General features: G+C 34.2%; 1 protein-coding gene across 4 annotated transcripts in view; it reads right to left on the reverse strand.

Moving 5' to 3' along the window:
- Gabrb2 (gamma-aminobutyric acid type A receptor subunit beta2) overlaps positions 1 to 24,861 on the reverse strand; it is a 219,265-nt gene that overhangs the window by 22,767 nt on the left and 171,637 nt on the right. For 3 of the 4 annotated variants that reach the window (XM_003473348.5, XM_063230739.1, XM_063230740.1), the window contains 4 exons: positions 16,783 to 16,920; positions 15,424 to 15,576; positions 11,775 to 12,019; positions 7,155 to 7,268 (listed from right to left, as the gene is read on the reverse strand). In XM_003473348.5, the coding sequence (XP_003473396.1) occupies positions 7,155 to 7,268; positions 11,775 to 12,019; positions 15,424 to 15,576; positions 16,783 to 16,920 (650 nt within the window). The remainder of the gene's footprint in view (positions 1 to 7,154; positions 7,269 to 11,774; positions 12,020 to 15,423; positions 15,577 to 16,782; positions 16,921 to 24,861) is intronic. The other variant, XM_003473347.5, reaches the window with a different exon arrangement.

Consider the following 24,861-nt stretch of genomic DNA (forward strand, 5'->3'; position numbering starts at 1 on the left):
TGAATAATAGCTGTACTGCACAATGGGCAGGTCATACTGCAGAAATGGGTGTAGTCTAGTCTTTGTTATTTAACTGCTGTGTGACTACAGTCTAATCACTCTCCTGCGCAGAGTATCACGGTATTTACAAAAGGAGATCTTTTAGATTTCTTTCAACGATTAGAATGCTGTTCTATTATGGGAGGCACATATATCCCGGTTGGACCGAGCAACTCTGTACTTTCCCTCCCACTTTGTTTGAGGATGGGATATCCCTTTTAATCTGTGAAGCTTCTCCTGAGCAAATATGGAAAGGTAGTATCTCCTTCCTCTGAAATTCAGTAGCATGCATCAACTGTATATTGTGATTAGCACTACAATTAAAAGAATATTATCAGACAGGGATGACTATAGAAAGTCCATGATTCAGGATCTAGGAAACTTGAAATGCTCCCTGAAGCAGTATGCCCTCGTAAGCCCGCGTTGTTATTGTGTACTCTCAGGGCAGCTGGAGTAGGCTGGCTGGCTCTCCTGGGACTCAGAGGTGGAGAACCTTAATTCTCTGCTAGGGAGCCAGGACAGGTATCCTCTGATTCAGAGGAGGAAGCTTGCTATAGTGCCCTTGAAGCCGGGCCAGCCTCCAGAAATAAGCTGCAGGAGAACCTAGTAGAAAGAACTGTTAAAGAGACAGAGACAGCTTGTTTATTATGTTGTTCTGTTACAATGTCCTCTTTTATCTCAATCTCCCTCCCCCTTTTTAAAAATTAATCTATTTTCTCTCATTTTTTTAATTAAGGGAAAACTAAATTAAAAAATAGCAGGACATATTATAGTAATTTTTTTGTTTTCCTATTAACCTGATTTGAACCCCAGTATTGCTCTCCCCATCTTGTTCTGTCTGATTACTCTATGTTCTATTTTGTTTGATAGTATCAAGTTTGAGGGTATAGGCAACCTCTTTGAAGGCAATTAGATATACTATGATGCCCATTATGGTTTGACTATTATCTTTTTTTGAAGTCCTGTAAGGTCCTCAGTGTAGGTTTTATTGGTCTTGTTCTGTACTGTTTTGATCAATTCTATTAATACCTGATGATATAGGCAACTCAATTTAAAAATAGCAAGAGGCACAATGGTAACCACTTTTGATCACCTGGCATTCTATTTTTGCATCATGAACTATGCCCACCCTTCTGTTCTGACTCTGTTTTGCTTAGTCACATTTGGTTTTATTCTCTTCAATAAAAGTAATAAGAACAGTGGGAGTAATAAAACCCAAAAAGTGTAATTGTTACTGTAAAACAGAGCAGAAAGGAAGGTGAACTAAGGGATATAACTGCAGGTATGTTTGAGTGTGTAGGATGGAAAACCATATTACTGAGCTTTTGTTGGATCATTGAACGGAGCTGTCTCTAATATCACTGTATGAATGTCCACTTTATATGCTTTAATTTTATAATTTGGACAACTGTTTCTAGGAAGACAATCTGTAACCTATTAACTAGTGATTTCTTACTGTATATTTTTTTCTTGAAATTCTGTATTACTTGTATCCTTTTACTGCTTTGTTTTTTATGTCCTTTCTTTTTTCTCTTTAAATAAAAAAAAAGAGACAACTTGTTTATTATGGAGGGAGATTTCAAAATTCTGTCAGTGTCCATTTCTATTATGTCTCTCTAGGTTGTCTCTATGTTGAAATTAAATAAGCAACAAGCAACCCTGCAAACCTCTTTGCAGCAGAGCCCATAAAAAATTCGTAATTTCTTTAGAAACACGGGAAGGTACTTCCTGAAGGTACTGCATTTTTTATAAAATAATTTAATATTAATAGAAAGATGGTTAATAAAATTTTGATGCTAGCTTTTGATTCCCAGAGCTGCCCATGGAGCACAGTTTTCTTTTTTAATAAAGAGTTTTTAAATCTTTCTAGATTTTTCTCAGCCAGAATTATGGATAGAACTGCTACCACATTTCCTAGAATCTGAGATTTTATCAAGTGGAAAATAAATACTGTAAAATACAGGTAAACATAGAAGAAAGGAGAGAAAATTTAACTCATCCTAACACACGTATCCTCTACTAACTTCAAGAAGATGAGAAAGTTAAATTTTTGTCTTAAAATTAAAAACAATTGCATGTATTTACTAAGACCATGATAATAACCATTGCAGCTGGATTGACTTCTCATGGTAATCTAGAAACGAGAGGTATGTCAAGAGTGCTGTGTTTGAAATTTTAGAAAGGAATTTAGCTTGTATTCTACAAAGCCACCGTGTTACCTATGAACTTTACTGTGGTTAATTTAATTTTGTTTAGTGGCAACTCGATCCTCACAGAATAAAGGTGTTTACAAAAGTTAACTCTTTGGTTGTTTCTCCCTTTAGGAGAGAAAAGTAACTGAAAGTAAATAGCCCATGGTTTTTGCTTCATCTCGAGGAACAGCTGACAAGGTAGTTTCCTTGATCAGACAGACTTGGAAAGAAACTGACCATGTCATGGAAGAGGACATGCAAGGAAGGTCAAGGACCTTTGGCTCCGTGTTACCAGTGTCCTCTTAGGAGTCTATTTTCTTTTTCTCATCTATAAAACATGGATTATGATTGGCCCCCCATGTATCTGTTGAAATTCGGATAACTAAATGAAGTACCACAGAAATCACCTTGAAAAAGTATAAATACTGTCCCAGCACCCAATAATTATTATCAACCAATTCTCCATTGTTTACTATTTTATAGCTTTCAACCACTTAAATTACAGACTAATTCATCCAGTATAAGTAGCGTATCTCTTTAGATGAGTCATTTTCAGGACAGGAATTGGGTCCAAAGTATTTTAATTCTTGCTATTTCAGTAAATCATTTTATTTTGTATTAAAAAAACAAAGCAAGAAAATCAAGGGAACTAGTCTAACTTGTCATATGAGTTCTGAAAGTTTTCCACAGTCAGTTCTCTTGGACTTTACTTGAGTAAAATAATAAATTGTTTGCTTTTATTTTTAATTTGAGTTATTGCTTGATTTATTCATTTCTTCTTTCTGCATTCCTTGTATTTCTCATGTGATTTCACATGAGAATAATAAAAAATAAACAATTGTGGTGATGAAGAACACGCATTTTTGTTGTATCTTTCATTTTCCTATCCTAAGGTAAAAGGCAAGAGACAAAGTTTTTGGCTAGACAGGTAAATTAAGGCAAATAAAGATACTCACTGTAAGAAAATACTAACATTTAATTTCTTAAGGGCTTTAAACATACAGCCAAGAATCAATTCACTTTTTATTAGTAGTACTTTTGATATCTGTTTGAAGGGGGAATTGCTTTTATTCTTTCAACTTACATATATAAGTAATTATATTATCTATGTAATTTTAAATAATATGTGGCTAGGATTTAGTGTGCTATTAGTATTCTCTGGATTTAAATTGAGAAATTCATTTAGGGTTTTTCTCCCCACTACAATTCATTAGTGTAGTACCCATACGTCCCTGCCAAATTTCTGTTTTAAAATATGTTACCATACTTAATGCAGTTTATTTGAAAGTTTTCTTGTACTTGCTATGATCTACAAGGAGTTTGACACCACTGAAATGACCTAACTTTGAGTCCTTTGGGCTATGTACTCTTTTGGAGTATTTTTTTTTTTTTTTTTTTTAGCTTTAGATGGTGCAACTACTATATAATATTCTTAAGTATGTGGATTTACTAATTTTCAAAACAACTGATTTTTTTTTCAGCTTTTCTCATTTAGTTTCCTAACATTCACGGTTTCATTCTTGACTTTTTTTTCCTATTCTCACCTGGTTTTAGGTAAGACATATTTCCTATGCAGTATTTTGGTGTATCGTGCCATACACCTTTTTGTTTTCAATAAAGAGCTGTCACCTGGCTTTGCATGCAGAGCACCTTCCCTGCCCCATTTGGTAGATTCCTCTCACAGCTGTCATGCTGCTTCTTTGTCCAGATTCTTCACTGTGATAAAGATGTTGCTCCTGGGTTTTCTCACTTGCTGAACTGTAGCTTGCGTGGATTTCTCCATATCTGGTTTGTACTAATCCTGGCCCTGCCTGTGCATCTCTTAGCAGACTTTCCATTTGACTTGAGTGTTGCTAGCTTTTATTTCATTTTTTCCCCCATTGCTATTTTATTCTTTGGTGCTTTCAGATGGAGAGATGAGAAACTATACTTGGGTTTTATTCTTGTATATACCCACTTTAATATTTTTCACATTTGGCCCAGTGAAGCATGTTTTCTGAGTTTCTTCTCATTTTAGGAGAGAGTGATTGTATTCATGTGTGTATAGGTGTTTGTGTACATACACATGTATTACTGTGTTCCTCTATGATGTCAGTAACCATGTAAATTTTATAAAATCGTTTTAGGGAATAACTCAAAAATATATATCAGCATTTCATTTTAAAAATATTATTTTAGAGCCAGTAACTGATGCTTATTTTAGAGCTGTTTATAATAGAAAATCACTTGGAAATGGTGCAAACATCTAATATTAGGTGCTCATTTAATCAATGTTAAATGAATTGTGCACATTCAGTAAATCACACTATTGGAAATGATGCTTATGTATGTTAAATATACTAAAAGGCAAGTATAAAATAATAATCATGATTATTTATAAAATCATAGAATATGATTATTTACATAAAAGAATGCCACTAACTGTGAATAATAGGCAGGGTTCACAATGATCACACCTGTGTGAGCATTGCTACAATTAGCTGTCACTGCCTTTTATAAATATGTTTAAGAACAATTATGAATTAGTTGTAAAATCAGAAAAACAGAAATGAAATAAAAAAAAAACAAGAAAGACACACAGTCCCAGCTACCATCTCCAGAACAGCAGCAACTATCAATTGAGTGCTCTTTATCTAGTAATGTATAAAATCCTTAACACAATTATCTCAGGTCATTCTCTCAGCAGCATCATAAAGCTAAAATCAGTGTTTTCAATTTGCAGTTGGGAAACTTGAAAAGTTAAAAACATCAAAAGTCACCTGGCTTATAAAAGACATGCCTGAATGTGAACCGAGTTCAGTCTGACTCTAAAATCCCACAATCTTCTGGTACCTCTCAGGACTGTCACATACGTCTTGATGCTTCTCCACATTACAGGTATAATTTTAAAGTAACCTCACATTTGAACTGTTAGGGAAAAGCCCACATGTGAACTGTTAATCCTTATTTTACACTCTGAATATGAGTTTAAAAGAAGACTCAAGGGACATAAAAACATCCAAAGAATAAAAGGATAACACATCAGATATTAAAGTTCAGACTTCCACGTAAATCACTGAGTACCTTTTCAACATAGTATTTTACCAAATAGAAGAAAGGCTGTTAAGCAATAAGAACTGTAGGAGTAATAAAACCCAAAATGTGTAATTGTCATTGTACAAAAGAGAGGAAAAGAAAGTGCTCTAAAGGATATAACTGCATGTATATTTAAATGTATAAGCTAGGTAACCATATTCCTTTTTGTTGGATCATTGAACAGAACTGTTTGCAGTCTCACTGTTTGAATGTCCACTTTGTATGCTTAATTTTGTAACTTGATCAATTAATTCTAAGATGACAATATGTAATCTATTAACTAGTGATTTCTGACTGGGTTTTTTTTTTTGAAATTCTGTATTACTTGTACTCTTTTACTGTTTTGCTTTTTTTCTTTAAATAAAAAAGGCTGTTAAATTACTATAGAGTATTAACTCTCTGAAGTCACCAACTAAACAATTTAATACACAAAAGGAATAAATATTCTTCAAGATATTTATGACATGAAGATATTCTGAATTTTCATGTGGCTTTACCAAAGCATTAGACAATCATATAGTGGGATGTGTTTTGCATTTTGAAAAATAAACCATTTTTTGATCATTTTTATCATAAATCCAAATTCCAACTTTCATTCATATTTTCTTCCATATTATAAATATTCTACAAGAATAGTATCCAATTAAATCAATCTACCTGAATTTTAACAAAAGTTACTAAAGAAAAAATAGTAACATCAGCAAGAACATAAATGAAACAGCTCAGATGTGGTAAGTCGGAGCTGATTAACAATTCTTTAAACATCTCTTTTTCTGGAATAAATTACTATTTTCCAAATAATCCAAATAATCTCATAAAAGGTAATAAAATTAAAAAATGACAGATTATCAAAACAAAGCAGCAATTTACTAGATTAACCATAACTCTTGGCCAACCCAAAGGTACTACAAGGAGAGTATAAAAGATTTTGAAGTCAAAGAAATAAAATTAAGGAAGAGCATAAGATACAGAAGGCACAATAATGCAAACTGAGCTGACATCAAGTCCTTATATAACCATTTATAAATATTCAATATTAATCATTGCCTTGCCAAGAGATAGAAATTAAGATGAAAGGAAACTCGTATTGCACAGGTAATGACTGGAAAGATAAACTGAGGAAAAATTTCCCATCAAAATCCTCTTCTTCCAGTTTGTCCAACAAATCACTATTTGCCAATGAAGATGGAAAACACACAAGGATTCAGAAATCAAACTCAAGGTACTTACAAAAAAATTTAAAAACTGTCTTTAAAGTTCATTTGAATCACAAGTTTTGACTGAGAATAATTTTGATTACTGTTGCTTAATTATTATGAAAGTGCCAGTCCTGCCAAGGTAATACTTATTTTAAAATAAAAAACACTACAGCAACAAAGACTTGATGCAAGTGAAACATTCTTAGAAACAAATAAATGATCTAGAACAGAAAATATCTATTCCTGTTCTGAGCCAATCAATTGTAAGAGTTCTTAATCACTTGTCCAACTAACAACAACAACAACAACAACAACCCACAAAACAAGAAACACCATCATATGTAATAGCAGTTTAACCTATCAATACAAATGAAAAGAAATTTCAAAATAGTTTCCATTTCTTTCTTTAGGACAACAATACTTTTTCAGTGGAATACTGAAATTTAGGTCCACCATAGTTACAGTGAAAAATAAACCCAGGTAAATTCTACTAGGGTTTTATGAGAACATTTAACTTATCCCCAAATCTCTATGGACACATGAGCATAAATTACCTATAAAGATCCCAAACATTATTTTAAAGGGAACAGCTAAACAAATTGGTCCCAACAGAAATACAAATAAATGGATTAAAAACTGGCTATCTAACCGTATACAGAGAGAAATCGTAATTGGTAGTCCGTCTAGTTGGGGAGAGGCTTCCAGTAGGGTCCCACAAGGATCGATATTGGGTCCCATTTTGTTTAATATCTTTATAAAAAATCTGGAAGACAAAGTAGAGAATGTACTAATTAAGTAGACTGATGCCAGTAGATTGGGACTGTGCTTAAAGTAAGTTGGATATAGATAAATGCTACTGGTCTTTGCAAAGCATAAAGAAAGACCAGTGCTAACAGACAATGGGAAATGCTGATTAGTAATGTTTTTAAAAATGTATTATTATTTTTAAATTTAATTCCAAGTAATAGAACTAGATCAAAGATATTAGCAATTTTGCATTACAAAGGATGATGCACAATAGATAAAGACAATACAGAGTCATAACACCCATGAATGTGGAATAAAGAACGTCCTAAAATGGAGATCTTCCCAGTGTAGCTTTATTTATAGAATTGCTGGTTATGGGATTCTCAATACAAAAGGACATTGCAGGAAGTTCAAACGTGCAATTATAAAGGTGTTGAAAAGGCAAGAATAACTACAATCTCAAACACGCCTACACTTACTGATTGGCACAAAACAAACTAGGAAACAACACAAAACTTTACTTTTAAAAAGGAGAGTTGAAAATTTGTCTGTATGAGCAAAAACAGTGAGGGAAATCAATCAAAAGTAAATGCTATTGGAATGCAGATGCACACACACACACATACACACACACACACACACACACACACACACATTTGAGGTACAACAGGAAGGATTATCCTAACCCCTGGATAGGAATTTTATATTGCTTCATTTTGTTATTTTTATGCTTTAGGCAGGGATTATATTCTTTGAAGTGCTGAAGAAGACACTTGGGAAAATATTCATAGATCTCATATTGGCATAAAGCTTATTTTCAAAATATTAATATTTTCCAATTTCACAGGAGGACAGCTATGGAGGAGATTTATTTATGGACCTCATGTGCAGGTAGGTGAGATCTTATTTGAGGTGAAGTCAACAGAGCTAAACATGTCCTAATGTGGGAGGAGCTTTATTATTTCACTTCATTTTTGTTTTGTTAACACAGTGGGATTGTTACTAAATATAAATAGGAAAAACCCCAGGACTCAGAACATTCACTAACTGTGCTATGCAACCTTGCCTACTGAACTTTCTTAAAGAAAGTTTTTGCGTTAGTAATACAAAAAGACAGGAATTGCTTTAAGAGCTGAACATTTTCTTCTTCACGTAAGAGTTAAAAGAAATTACACAGAAAGATACAGAAAAAATGTGGAAGTATTTGTTGAAGTAGCAATGAGTTGCCACATGCATCAGCTCCCCATTTTCATCTTTCCCTGACCTCAGGACAAAGGAGTTTTAAAAAGTCAGTGATGGCGAACCTATGGCACGTGTGAGGCAGCGAGCTGTATGTTATCACTGAAAGCTCTAAGAGGTTCACAGTCACTGGTTTAGGTGATCAGGTACATCACTTCTTCTCTAGGAAATTATCAAAGATAAAAACTTCATTTCTTCTCCTAGAGGCTGATTTGGTTTGAACAGACAGCAATACTTGGATGATTATATGTGCCCAATTTTGAAGGAAAAATAAGCTTAGAACTACAGTTCAAAAGAATGGATTAAGTCATTTTGGGTTAAACTACAGGTGAAATGAAGGAACAATTCAGATGAGCAGTGATGGTGTTATTCCTAAAATCAGCACAAAAGAAACCACTGTACAGTCAGGATCCAATGTAGGTACCTTTCTAACTTATTGTGCTGCTTTGCATGGGAACCATGGGAATGTGGAATGTTAGATGGGCATCCTTTTGTTTAATCTAATCACAGGTATTCTGTCCTAAGAAATAACTGATAAAGTTTGACATAAGTGGTTTTGCTGTGCATTCTTCAGACAATAACTATTGAAAGAAATGATAGTGTTGCTTTAATATTAAAATTTCTGTCATGCAACATTCTTTTTAAGATAATATTCCTTTTTAGGGATCTGACTTCTACATTCTAGACCACATAAGATATGTAAGCTAGGGTCATCCATATGTCTTAAGATGATATGTTCTATTTTAAAACTAACAATACTAATACTGTTACTAATACTAATATTTACTAGTACTAATATTTTATTAATATTTATTAATTACTGAATGCTCACTGTGTACTAACAAGTATGTTGTCTTCTTTACACATTATCCAAATAATCTTTATAAATACTATAATGTGAGAACAATTAACCCCATTTGACAGATGAGAAACTTGAGGTATCAGGTAAGCTGATTTTATCTGTTGTCCCATAGTCACGAATGGAAAGGCAATGTCAACGATGTCTTCAAAATATGTATTAAGTCATTTTGGGTTAAATCACAGCTCCTAGTATCTTGCTGTATTGTGTTGACTAAAGAAAATGGTGGTTTTACATAATGCTAACACACAAAGAGTATGCATGCTTGAGGCTGAAGAGTTCAGTGCTTTGCTGGACAATGCTGTTAGGGGAATCTGACTTGGACACTGCAGGATGTTTCGCAGGGTCTACCCCTGGCTTCCACACACTAGATGTCAGCAGCAACTACCATCTCCTGATTTTGATAACAGAAAATATCTCCAGGCAGTGACAAGCGTGCCCTAGGAGATGAATTTGTCCCTGCTTTGAGAACCACTGCACTGAAAGATTTCTAAGTATCTTTCTTATTCTCTTATATCCTATTACTCAAATCACGGGTCCATACTCAGCCAGGAGGACATTTCTCCATTATGAGGTAGCTGCCCAGGGAATCTTTCTCCACTTCTGTCTCAGTACAATTGAATTTACAGCTATCTAAAGCTTTTCAAGTTCAGTTTATATAAAATCTCCACTGCCCAGATCTTAAATTTATCATTTAAATGCAAATTAGTATGAAAATAGGATAGATGAAAGGAAAAAGAGATCAGATGTTATCTTATTAAGTCAGCCTTGTATTAGGGGATAGATTTAGACTCATTTCAAACTGCAGTCCTAGGAGATAGGTTTATTTATTCATTTTCTTTTCTTTACTAAGACTACAATATCAGAAAAGTAATAAAATTGGCTTAGAAAGCATTCTCTCATTTGATAGGCTCAGCTAGCCATAATTTGAGACTGGCTGTTGTTACCAACCCACCTACGGATTTCAACGAGTGAGACACTAGGCTTTGGAAACTAATGATTTCTTATGCCCTATAGTTTATGGGCTTTTAAGGGACTACACTGAAAATCTGCATCAATGTAAATATCATGTTCTGGATTAAAAAACAGTCCAAAATCACATATTAGACCTATAGATAAGTATGTGGGAAAGCTAAGCAAAACATACATTTCCACATTTTCTCCAAATAAATCTCACTGGTAGAGATCATTTATTTGTGCTATCCTTGAAGTTAAGGTACAATTGGAAGTATTAAAATGTCAATGAAAAAACTATTGTTATAGTAAATAATTTCATATGGCTTAAAAGTATTGCTTCTTCTCCAGTCCTATCACTATGAGTTATTTATTGAATCCAATGCTATACACTACTTTATAAAAACTACTTAGAGAAATATTAAATCATGTGTTTTTAAAATAGTAAATATTAAGAGCTTGTGTATTTTATTTTATAGGGTATAAATTTTGACTAAAGGTAAACATATACACAATTATTCCATTTAGTGTAGAAAATTGCCTAATAGCAAGCCAGATGGGGTTATATTTTGGGATAAAACAGGACTAACTCCATGAAGAATGCTGTCACAACTAAGTGGAGACTCTTGGTTGCAAACTAGAATAACCTGGTGACCATTTAAGAACTATGTTGCCTACATGTACTCAAGACAATCAAATAAAAACCTTGGGGCAAGGGATCCAGGCTTCAGTATTATGTTTTATTCCCTCCAAGACATTTCACATGGGAAACTAGAGTTGAGAACTACTGACCTAAAAGATTAAAAGGGTTAAAAATTGTGTAGCAAGTCTTTGAGCAGACCAGACTGCAGCAAGACTGTGGCCTCACACTGCATGGGCTTTCTTCTATCTAGCGGTGTATGTGCCAGGCACTAAGTAATACTGTGTCACTTAGGGAGAAGTTACCCTTCCATCATGATTACTTCCAGGACAAAATCTCAGCTTGTTATTTTTGAGTCTTCAACACATCTCTGTCCTTCCTTATTTCCTTTTTAAACAAAAAGGAATGAAGAGATGAAGTCCAGAGTCTTTGTGTAGCAGAGTTTAACATATTTTGTGTTATTTATCTAAAGTTATCTTTAGCAAGTTTAACCAATTAGAATGACACAAACTTCCCCTTTCAATTTAGACAAGGTGAGAAACTTTGAAGAAAAAATATAAATAAAGACATTTTCAAATGTGGGAAAATCATATAGGTGGTTCTGACATGATGAAAGTTTGGGCGACTGTGACATTAACTGACAGGGGAACCAAATTTGGGCATTCAGTCAAAACACTAACCATGTCTTCCTCACTATAAATTGGAAATAAATTACTCATTCTCTGCCCTGGGCCTTGGTTTTTACCTGTGTTGAGCAAGGTCATCAATCTCCAAGGCTAGCATTGCTCTATGAGTTAAAGGAGCAAGGAGTGCTTGCCCTCTGAATGTACCTTGTTGACATCCAGACGCATCTTCTCATTGTTGGCACTGGCAGCCTTCTCAGCTGCCTTCTTCTGGCGCTGGGGTCCCCTCCCGAAGAAGATGTAGTTGACCAATGCATATTCCAGAAGGGCCATGAAAACGAAGACAAAACACCCCATGAGGTACATGTCAATGGCCTTCACATAGGGGATTTTAGGGAGAGTTTCTCTAAGGTGGGTGTTGATTGTGGTCATGGTAAGGACGGTTGTAATTCCTGCAAAGAAACAACAGACTTAAGAGAAATGACATTTCTACTTCCTCTTTGTTCTCAAACTATTTGAAAATGTTAATCTATGCCAAAATATGTTTAAACAACAGTTGAATATCAGCCCGTGGTAGGTAGGCCTTGGAGTTACGTGTCAGTTAATTTAATGTGAACATGAATCATTTGGGAAGGTTTCCTTTAGTCGTGTTTTTAACCTGTATTTATGTAGGTAGTGAGGATTAAGGTTGTGAATGTGAATTAAATGTTTCATTAGACATATACGTAAGATAAGAATTAGAATTGAGAAGACCATGAATCACATAGGGAAGAGATTAGGAAATCAACACTTTAGAGTTGGTTAACTGAAAAATAAGTTAATGTTACTGAGGAGACCAAGAACCAGAAATCAAAAGACGGATTTAGGGCATTCGCAGTAAAGAGGACATTATATAAAGGTTGGGTTTGAGGGATGTTCACAGCCCATCAAAGGATTTTGAGAAAATCATCCTGGGTACACTACGGGGCAGGATGGGAAGAATGGTGGGAAGGACGGAGGTTAAGAAAGGAGTGCACAATGGGGAACCCCAGGAAGAATTTAAACTTAAAGGCAATGTGCAGCACTAGCCAGCTCCAAGCTGGGAGGCACATGGACAAACTAAATTTAGGACAATTAATAGCAGTGTCAAAAATGGGAGAGAAGCATGCAAGAGAACAAAGAATACCAGCTACAAGGCTGTCAGACTAATGTGTGAATAAAGGAGAGCAAAAAAATGAAAATACTAGCAACACTTCTGGTATCAATGACCACGTTACACAGATGATGGAGATGATTGTCAACATTCAGAAACTAGAAGTGGAGGGCAAAAGGAAGCAGGATTCATTGCTCTGCTGATTTTGGATTAGACCGTTAGGCACACAAGGCCCAGATAAATAATACACTGTAGATTCTTTATGGGAAATGCCACAGTGAGTCAGGCTGTAATTGCTGGGCTAGTTAAACGGATAGTTCTAACTGTGGAAAGTAGTTTGGCTCCAAACTGTAACTGGAAGACAAAAGCATGGGGAGTCCAGGTTCCTGAGAAATGTCCAGGTGGGTAGCAAAATAGTGATGTGAAAACAGAGAAAGCTTAGAGTTCAAAATCACAGACAGGAAGCAGTAAAGTCATCATTTGAACCAGGATCTTTCTAACTCTGGAAACCTACTTTAAACACTATTTAATAGAATATCTCCAAAGCTAAATTTCAATACTCTGATGTTTGGGAGAGCATAGTTTCCTTATTTAGTTTTATCTAATAATAACATCATAGTATTTATTTTGTTTTTATTATTCTTATTAAATGCTACAGAAAATATAAAGTTGAGCTTTCATTTGCTTTAAAGAGTCTTATAAGGGGCTGGGGATTTAGCTCAGCGGCATAAGCACCGGCCTTGCGAGCAGGCAGTCGTGAGTTCGATCCCTGGTACCGATAAAAATGAAAAAGACAAAAAAAAAAAAAAAAAAAAAAAAGAGTCTTGTAGTTCTTAGATCTTCTCTACATTAGTAACTTTAAAACATTTTCCAATTTCACTTTGCTCTTTATTTTTCAACCTCAGTTTATCCTGTATTACATGAATGTATTCAAACAGACAAGGTTGGTTTTGCCATTTATCTAAATCTCATTTCAAGGTATTTTTGAACCTAGAAGCAAACTGCTCACGTCAAAAGATAGTTTCTAAAATGTGAGTAAATTATCCATTGCTTTCTATAATACAAGCAAAATGGGCAATTGATTTTAACTTTTTAAAAATAGAGTATTCTTAGCTTTTACTCATTTTTTCATTTAACAATTATTTACTGAGCACATTCTCCTATGGAAGACACTAAATAAACATAAATTATAATCAAGGTCATCTACACAGGCAGTTCTATGGCTTTCTAAGGGTATGACTCACAGAATCTTGATTTGGTCCAGGGAAGACTTACTCTCTATTCTTGAGCCATCACAATCTAATCTTAACAACAGCCAAATGGCACCATTAAATCTAAAATTAAATTACATCACTTCTTTACTCAGTGGCTTTCTATGTCACTTGGAATAAAAGCAAAGCTTTTAGTATAGCCAACGAAGCTCTTTGTCATCTTTTAGTCTTTTCTCTTAAACATTCTTTTTCCTATAGCCCTGAACTCACTCTTCATTGGCTTCACTTGTCTCCTGCTCAGTTATTTGGCTTGTTCCTACTAAAAGTCTGTGAATAGCCTGGAAGACTGTCATGCAGATATCTTCATGGCTTTTCATCTTCTGAAAGTCTATATTCTAGCAGTAACTTCTGAGTAAAGACTTGCGTGATTATTCTAAGAGGGAAACACTCCCTGGTATACTAAAGCTTTTTTACCTTGTTCATTTCCCTCTGTAGACTCATTCTGTGATAAAATATTTATGATTATTTAATATATTGTCTATCTTTTGCTACTAAAATGCAACTTTCAGAAGAGGACTGCTGTATGTGCATTTTAAGGGCTCAGAATTCTTTACGTATATGGTACTAGGTCTGAAGGCAGAGTCTTTACACTGAATTACCTCCCCGACCTTATCTTAAATTTTATTTTGAGACACTTATCTCCCTAAGTCATCAAGTTGCCCAAGCTCCTCTTGAACTTAGATCCTCTTGCCTCAGCTTCAGAGTACTGGAATGTAGACCTACACCACCATGCCTAGTTTTAACAAATATTTTTTGAATGAATAAATGAATAACTTTCCTAAGGAAGTAATGACTGAATTGGGATCTCACAGTGAAGAAGTTAACAATGCAGTATCTTAAAGGGAACAGTCAAAACTGAAGATCATATAAATAGGCATGAATTCTCTTTATCTGAAGATAACAAAAACATTAAAGAAATATAATTTATGCTCCTCTTCTTCTGTTAAAGTTTAAAAATCAAGCATATAACAAGTGATGCCTCGGGTGATTTCCTGATGTTCTTACTCTATTGTCTCCTGCACACTGCATGCTGCTAGAAAACAAAGAAACTTCAGAATCTTTTGCTTATTCCTTTGCTGCACACTAATTTCCTTGTCTGACACTCAGAAATAATGAAAAGATAGAAGGGAGCCCTTCTCAAGTAAACAAGCCCAGATACAAATTGAACAATTATGCAAGCAATATTACATGAAATATGTTGCAATAAAAATATCAAACTGATGAAACTAATTTCATTACCAACAACTATACGGTTAACTAATTTTGACATGGAAGTGCTTTAATTCGTGTTTAATTGATTTAATGCTGAATCAGAGTGCCCGAAGTCTAATAGCTAAACACTTGCAAAGCACAAGGTCCACTCTGGTCATGCATCACAAATGCCTGAGTAATTAAAGCACATGTGCACACAAACACAGAGCCAAGGTCCATATGCAGTTGAAAAATTTCCTACCTAATGCCACTCTTGCAGCTGAAGCATCATAATTAATCCAGAAGGAGACCCAGGAGAGGATAGTAATCAAGATGGAGGGCATATATGTTTGCAAGATGAAGTAGCCAATGTTTCTCTTAAGCTTAAAGCTGAGGGACAATCTGGGATAAGAACCTGAAAAGACAATTTTAAACATCACTATTATTAATATGCATTGGATACTTCCCATTAAAGGTCCAGACTCCATTTGTACATCTTCCCCAAATCCAATTTTAGCTCTGGGTAAAAGGAACTTTTCTCAGCAAAAGTAGTCTGTGAGTGCAGGTCTTTTTAATTCTCAGGAGTTACTCAGTAGAGAATACATTCTGTACTCACAAGGAGTTAAAATAACTCCTGCTGTCCCTGTTCAGCCTTGTATGCCACATTAAGCACACTCATTCTTTGCCACTGTCATGATAAATGGTACATTCCCTTTGTTCACTTGCTTAATTGTTCTTCAGTAAGTCCATCATACAAGTTTTCCCTTATACAAGAAAAAATGCAGTGTGCTGTGATGATGGGGAGAAAAAGCAGTCTCTTATGAAGTGTGTAGTTCTGTGATCAGTGGAAAATATTTAAGGAGTGCGAATTGTAAAGATTTTCATTATGTATGTATATTTTTATTAATAATTTAACTGCCTGCATCAGAGTGCTAAAGGGATCCCTTTCCCAACCCAAAGGTGGAAAATGACTGGTTTCAGCAGTATTTCTGAGAAATATGACTAATTAATCAATTTATTAAATTTGAATTCTTTGATTATATGATCTGGGAAATTATTCTTTAGAGCAGATACATAAGAGATCATAATCTTACAATATAAATTTCATAATAATATATAGAAGAGATGAAAATGTCAACATCTGGAAAGAGTGATAGCTCAAATCTGGGTAAAATTGGGAGGAAATATAAGATTGAAGAAAATGTGAAATCCTCCTACTTGGCGGTCTTTAGAGAATTTCACTGTGATCAGTCTAGGTTGAATTCCTGCTTGGCAATTCTCAGTGTATTTCAAAGAATTATAATTCACTCTATGGGAGTGAATAAAGTTGCATAAAGTTGAGGGGCAATTGTGACCCAGGTCTATATTTTACCTTATATATTTTGTCCCTAAAAACTAGTGCATTTTCTGCAAATAAGCAACATAGATATGACTTTCTCAGTTTTGCTGGTGATGTCTTCTAGAGAAAAATGGATCACTAAGCTGGGCAGGAAACAGGATTTTCACCAGAACTATCTTCTAGAGTTGTTGGCCTTTCCAGGACACAACCCTAAGGGAAGTGAGCTCTTATTGCAAAAGATGATGAAGATTCTCTCTTTTGAATCATTTTCTACATACTAACCTGTAGAAAAAACAACCTTCTTGGTGATAAGTTTGTAATCCACAATGGAGAACTGTGGAAGCTCGATCTTTGTTACTCCTGTCACCGCATTGTCATCCCCACGCCAGTAAAACTCAATGTCATCAGTTGTATATCCATCTGTGAAACGAAACAAAACATACACACCAGTTCACACAGAAGAAACAGGCACAAAGCAGAGCACCTGTTAAGAAGATGAACTGCAAGCATAATAAAAGCTACAAATGGCTATTACGGTCAGTGCTACACTGAGCATCTGAAGTCTACTACCACTTTTAAATCTCATTCAGTGTTTCATGAGGCAAGTATAATTAGACTCACATGGAGTAACAGGTTTAGAGAAATTAACAGCAAACATCCTCCTGCAGAGAGAGGGGTGTGGTTGAGGCTTGCACAAAGGTTTATTTGGTTATAATGCTTATTCTATAAAATGTGATCAGACAACCATATTTCATCATCACACTTTTCTAAAATGTACCATAAAAGAAAAATCATTGAAATTGTCAGTTTAGTACTGAATGTTATCAAATCCTTCCTAATATAAAATATTTGAATTACAGTATATATGCCTTTTACATCAGAAGTGATTACAAAAAATAGTATTTTTGCAATATTCATAAATGTGATCTGCAAAGTTAATTTTATAAAATATGTGCTCTTAAGAAACTTGATATAATGTTAATTTCTACAGGAATAAGTATAAATACATAGTGTTGATTTTATATGAGGGTACAGTTAATAGTTAAACATTCATTCAACAGTTCTCTGATAGACACCTACTATAGTCTCTGGGGAAAGGATTCTATTAATGAAGAGATGATCTGTGTTTCAATTCTACTTTCCGTCCTTGGGCTGGAGTAGAATTTTAACAAATGGACACAGATATCATCTTAGTAAGTAATATCGAGCTATGATAGGCATCACATATTTGACTCTAACTCATGCTAAAAAATGAAGTCTGGAATAGAATCCAATGTATATTAGAAATATTTTAGAACTCACACACTCCCTAGCAGAATGTATACATTACAATGCACGTGAAAAGATACAGTATTGGTTTTGTCAAAGAACTCTCAAGTCTGGATAGTTAAAACAGTTTAAGAAGTAGGCAGGAGTCAATGCTACTCTCTCAATTTAAAAAACTAAAACAAAACAAATGACGTATGTTGGATAAATCTTTGCCCTTTGACATGTGGGCAGTTAGTGTAACATGGATGACCAGAAAGTCAACACCTGGACTTAATTCTAGATTATATTCAATATATTGCTTCTAATTCCTCCATAAAAGAGAGTTAAATCTCCTTCAGAGATAAATGGAAGCAAATTATTTTTTCACAGGACCATGATAGCCTTCACTTTGAGAAACTGTATCACCTCCAGTATAGTTCAGGCAATGATTGTTTTTTCCATAAATTGGTAGCATCTATTTATTTACAAGGATAATCATTTTTATTTGACACAGAAAGGGTTTTTTTGGTAATAGTTCCTAAGCATGTGAGGCCCTAGTAACACAACTATAGGATTTTGGATAATAGTTAATGAATTTTTTGAAACACAGCTTACTTGCAAGGGCATGAACTATACGTATGAGTCAGAATTATGAAATGTTAATTACTTATACACCATCAATGTTTTTAGCAGTGTGATCTAATCTAGAATACTTTGCTTTAATAGAGACTCTTTCATATAATTTTGATATACAAGTAAATTTCAGCTCATGATTGTGTCTGCCAAGTAATAAATTAATGACATAATAAGCAGATTTTCAGCAAAGAACTCGCTTTATTAAAATTATGATCCAGTGCTAAACTATGAGGTATGTGTCTCTAAGGACAGTTGGATTTTTTTTTTAAGATTTCACTTTTCCTGATATGGTAACAAAAGTGTCATTTTATGCCGATATGATAAATGCAGTCCAATTTTTCATTGATTAAATAGATTGCATGGTTATTTAATAGTTTAGTGCCCAGGACAATTCTACCTTTTGTTCATTTTAAAGAGAGTAATGAAAATGATACAGAATTTCACATTAAGATAACAGGAAATTAACAATAGTATATATTGCCAATCCTACTTTTGATGAAAGTATATCATAAAAAGGGCAATGAATCCTAGAATCAAACTAGGTAGTTACAAATGCATGTGAATATTGAATTATATATATATATATATATATATATATATACACACATAAAAGGTTATTTATGAAATAAGGTAGTTATTTCACATTAAAACAGACCTAACCACGAGGTTCTCTTGGTTTCCACAATAATTTTATGTAACTTATTATCAACAGCAACTGCCACTTATTGGTTCAGTCAATAGGCCTTGCTAACCATATACCATTTCTTTTACGGAGAATTAACAACTCAAAACTCAGGATATTTGATGTTATTATTTCATATATTTAATAATTCATTATGGACACTCAATAACCACTCAGGGACTAGCTTAAAGTTTTGAGTTTTTAAAATAAGCATCACAGATAATTCTATGGTGAAGCAGCACATGAAAAATTAAGAACCACTTGTCTAGTGGATGAAGATGATGGTAATAGTGATTAAAATGAGTAAATAAACTGAGTATTACCATTTTCCTTTACTAGGAACTTTATTAAGTGCCTTACTTTGATTATCTCATTTAATCTTCACAGTTGTTTTACAGGTGGGTAGTAATTACATTATTATTTTAAATACTGAGTCCCCAGACTATAAGTTGATTATTTTTAATCTTAATTTCATGGTTGAAAAAATGTAGACATTAAACAACATTTTAAAAAATCACCCACCTGGGTCACTGATTCACACTACGCATGTGATTGACCCAAGGGGATAAGGTATCCACTACATTCCTCTTCCTAGAAAACATATACTATGTTCAAAAAGTTCAATGTTCATTTTATACAAATGAGAAGGAGAAAAAGACCATGTCTCAGTACAATCCAAAAAGACTAAATCTCAACCAATGCAGACTATATTTGCTCCTTTAGCTTCCTATCTTCTTTACCTTTCTTAGTATTTCCTTCATTTATCCATCACCATAAATCTTAAAACAGCAGCTGTCTGTAAGCAAAGGAATGAGAATACCTATGGCAGCTCAACCACATAGTATAAAAGATGCAAGCCAATAGTTCGTTAGCTGTCAGAAACATGAGTTAAAATACAAACTTTTGTCAAAGTGCTAGATAGTTGATAGTGTTAACTAGGCAATAACTTTCAAGGAACGGATACTCAACAAGTACTATTGAATAAATAAAGTAATTATTTAATACATATGTGGATTTAGTCAGGTAACTTGGGCAATGTATGCGGTGCTTTATCAGGTATTTATCCATTATGAAGATATATAATCTTCTCATAGCTATGTCTCTTGATCTTAGGATGGTGCTTGGCATACGGTTTGCACCGAATAGACATTGTCATAATAAACAGGAAAAAAAGCTATTGAAAAGCTTTAGGAACAATTCAGATGTTTTTCAGTAAGTGTTTCCGCCTACACAGTAGCTCTTCCTAAATTACATCACATTTCTTGAGTCTTTATTTTCTTAACTATCTATTGGAATAACAAAAATGGTGTGTACTTCACGGAGTTGTATTATAGAAAGAAAAATGTTATAACGCTCAGAATATAATTTGGATATAATGGTCACAAAATTTAGCTATTAGTGTTCCTAAAAATGGGAATTACTAAAACATATAAACAGTTACATACCATTTTTCTTGCTATTTTATGAACTCATACAAGTATCTACACAATGAAAACAGCTGTTTGACCATACTTATAGACCTTTTTGAAGTTTTTGGAAACTGATAATAGAACATTTAAGGTTTATTTCAGTGTGCCACATTTTGGAAACAGTGGAGCAGAGTACAGCATATATTTCTTGGCTACTGTAGCCTCAAAAAGGTAAATCTTTCTGACATCATTTTAGCTAACCATATACAGGAACTTGCAGGCAGGAACTAAATGTGTGTGTGCTTCACATCATCAGGCTTCTGAAGATGCAATACTAACACTCCATGACCAGCCATAGGAGTCAGGCTCAAACACCCACTCAGTGTACTGCGGAAAATGAGCAGACCTAGGTTCTTCAAGCCTTGAGTCTTCTCTGGAGAATATATAGCAATCTCTCAATTGTGCTACACACAGAGTTTAATAACTGAAAGAAAGCATATGCAAGCATATGCAAGCCACGACCTGGCTTTCATTGCTGTCATAGAAATAACGAGGGAAAATAATTAGATTCCTTTTATAAGATATCAAAGGGGGATGCTCTGAAGTTCTTCATTAATGTATTACAAATTAAACTTTTATATTTTATTCATGAATTCCAGAAACTGAGTCATTAAATGACTTTGTATTGATATTATTAAAAATATAATCCACAAAATAAATTCAGATGGCCTATCAATAAACCAAAATATAAATTCATTGTCATACACTTGTAGGAATAAAAGCTATATAAATGTTAAAATTTGTGATCAGGAAGGAAAAATATGTGCATTTATAAATTTGTAAAATAAAAATGATATTCTCTTTCAAATATTATAAAAATATGTACTATACAAGATCTAAGGAACAGAAATACCACTTTAAACACATTCACATAATGACTACATATTATTGCAAGTGTGACATTAGTTTATTAGATAAGATGGTATTTTTTATAGGTTTTTCCTTTTTATTGTCAGCCAACATGTATATTTTGTCTTTTATTAAGTGAACATTCCATTTTAGAATAATCTCATTGTGCCAAAAATATGAAACTATATCAAGACATTAAATCATGAGGACCAATACAAACATTTTCAGGAGAAAGTGAATCACCAATGCCATCATTTAATTTTCTAATGGGAAATGAAAGACAGTTACTATTCTCTTACTTATTTAAACCTTGTTCCTCAATTGAATTAGTAAATGTTCTAAGATAATTATGTATTTTGTACCTCCCACTGTCGCCAACATAATAGTCACTTAGCAGTTCATTTAACCTGTTAATTCTCAATTATCACAGCTGTTTGGCAGTGAATGAAAATAATGAATCAGTACTATTGAGTAGTTTCACAATAGACATGTGTGATTTCAATTTTTTAAGAACTAAGGATGGCTCTTACATTTTCTACTTTCTATGTTTGTATCATGGCACTTTAAAAATGTGTTGAATACAGCAAATGATTGCTTTAAGAACTGTATGCAGACACCTATTAGCATTTAAAATTTTATAGGTCACTGTTATTAGTCAATAAGAAACTATTAATAAATCCTGATTCATGTTCAAAACGATATTAATCCTGTAATTTACTTCATGGAAAATAATTGTATAATTAATATCTCTGAGAGTAAAATCACATCTGGGCCCCTTTCTTATAAAGTCACAAAACATTTAACACTAACATAGTAAATAATGGAAAATTCTGCAATAAAATATCCATCTAATTTTACTGCATCCTGTCATAAGCAAACCTATTTGATCAGAAAAAATTTTAATATATAAAAATGATGTACCAGCTGTAATCATTTCATTAAGTATTCTTCTGTAATAATTTGCATATTTTATGGAAACCATTCAGAGTGCTTTTTAGTTTTAACCCCCAACTCCCAAAAGCCAGGTAAGAATTCAAGAAGGTCCAAAGTTCCTTAGAACCAAATCATGCTCCATTAGTAGATTAAACACTGGTTTTTTCCAAAAAAATTCCCAGGTCAAAACTAAACATTTTCAGTAACATAGAGACGGAATTGCCTTTTAACACAGCAATGCAGATAAACATTTCAGGATAGAGTGTTACAGACAACTGAGTTAGATAGAAATATTACAGACAGTTAGACAGGGCTGAGCTTTGAAGCAAACAGTGCAGACGGTAAGACACCTTGCAACTGTTGGGGAAACAGATACCTCCACTGTAGGCCAGATCTCAAGACAAAAGGTCAGTCAAATGCATCCACATACATCCTAAGGCTAAGCACTGGAAATTGATACTTAAATTGGTCTCTGTCACACTGAGGAAGCCAGGAGTCATCATCTCAACTCCCTACAGGAAGTCACTGCTCTGAGCATGCCCTCTTGTTACATGACTTGCTTCCTCATTTGTCCCTGACTTAATCAGTTTTGCCTGAGCAATTGATCTTACTGGTTGGCCATAGTTCTGTCCCACCTCATGCCTACCTTTGGAGTTCCCCTGTTTTCCCCACCTTAACCCTCACTTTCTGGTTTTGTTCTATATTATTCCCTCAGAAAGACAGAGTCTTTGGCAACCCACTGAGATCCCTTCTGTCTCTTTCTCAGATAGAAGCTTTCTTTCTCTCAATAAATATATCGTGTTCTTAAACTCCATTGTTTCTAAAATTCATTCTTCAATTTTAGAGAACATGAACTTGTACCAGACATACAGTAGGTTGGAAGTTTCACTCCCTTGTATCATAAGAGCACAGTTAAATATACAGCAAAAAGGCAAATATTCTCATGCCTAAATGAAGTGACTATCATTAGAAGTCTCTTAGTTCACAGTTAGCATGGACTCCAGTCCACCACAGGCCCATATGTTGTACAAAGTACAGGACTGTGTACAGTCAGTGCCAAAGTCACCTAGGTTTTTAGTCCCCTTAACTCTTTAAATTCAGCACGGAAAGTGTTCCAAAGACACCACGAGTGACTGCTCTGACTGCTTAATTGCATCTTATTCTTCACTCTGCTCTTCAGATGGACCGACAGATACGAATGTTCTGCTGTCAAATCATTTCTAGACTTCAAGAAGTTCAAAATAATTGGCTCAGGATATATCAGGCTTGATTGCTTAGTGCTGTCTTCGGAAGGCCACCACCGCATCATCTGAGGATTCATCCTATGACAAGAATAACCTATTTTTTTTGTGCTCAATTATCATTTTTAAAGTTCAAATCTTAAGATGTAAGAGAATAAAAAAACTATCCCAAGTAAAATGTCAAATTGTGAGATTTAAAGACAGTTTCTTCCCGCAGGTTCTAATGGAAAACTCTGAATTTATTGTCTCTGTATAGGAGAAAGACTGCTTGGTGATCATTTCTGCAAGTTTAGCTCTGTCATCTGCTTCTTAAAATGTTTTTGTTGTGTTTGGAGAGATTAAGCAGTAACTGTAATGGCCTAGGTTAAAAAATAAAAAGTAATAAAGAAGAATGATCACAACAAACAATATACAAATTATTAACTGTAGAGTCCAAGGCCCTGGGCATTGCCGTAAGCTTTTGGAATGTTCCTCTGTCTACAAGGAACTGGGATGGATTATGAATATCAGGATTCTTCCCCTTCATACTTGGACTAACTTGGGTTAGTCCATAGCATGTGTTGTAAATCCTAAAATAATACAGAAAAGCTTGAAAACAGTAGGCTTAAAAATAACTCAATGCTTCTCAAACATAATGTGCACAGATCTTGTTAAAATGCAGATTCTAATTTAGTTGGTGAAGATTGCATTCCTCAGTTATAACCAAACCCAGGTGAGTTGTGCTATTTGTTCATGAGCCATTCTAAATATAGCAAGGAATTAAAAAATTTTACAGAGTAACAGTTATTTACCATGCCATTGGAGTCAGGCAAAGAATCTTGCTAAGAAATCTAGCCTGATTCAGAGATCAAAGTTTCTTCAGAAGAAAAATTTTGTTAGTTAAAAATTCAAGATATCTTTCTATTTCTTTCTTATAGGAACAAGAGGAAAAGCTTCTGTGTCTATCCAGGGGCCTGGTTTCCTTTACAGCCAGTGATGTACAGTCACACATAAGCAGGGAATAAAACGAAGTCCAAAGTTTTTGCATGAATATTCACGCTAGTGTATTTAAATATTCAGCCTCGTTAAGACTTAGAGTTCTGCACTCCAGCATTAGACTTCCACATCTTTTACTAACACACTTCTATATACCAGATGGCAGCTTTTTAAGTGGTCACCCTCTAACTCATACTGACTCTTCCTATACAAACTATTATTACTGTTCTAGAACAGTTTGATGATGGTACTTCTATGCTTTCAAAGAACTAAAGCAAGATGAAAAGCAAAAATACAGAAACTGCTTCATGGCCTTCCTCATTGGCCT

Source organism: Cavia porcellus, unplaced genomic scaffold (genome assembly GCF_034190915.1).
Source record: "Cavia porcellus strain 051 isolate PalLab524CR breed Dunkin Hartley unplaced genomic scaffold, mCavPor4.1 scaffold_19, whole genome shotgun sequence".
NCBI lineage: Eukaryota > Metazoa > Chordata > Mammalia > Rodentia > Caviidae > Cavia > Cavia porcellus.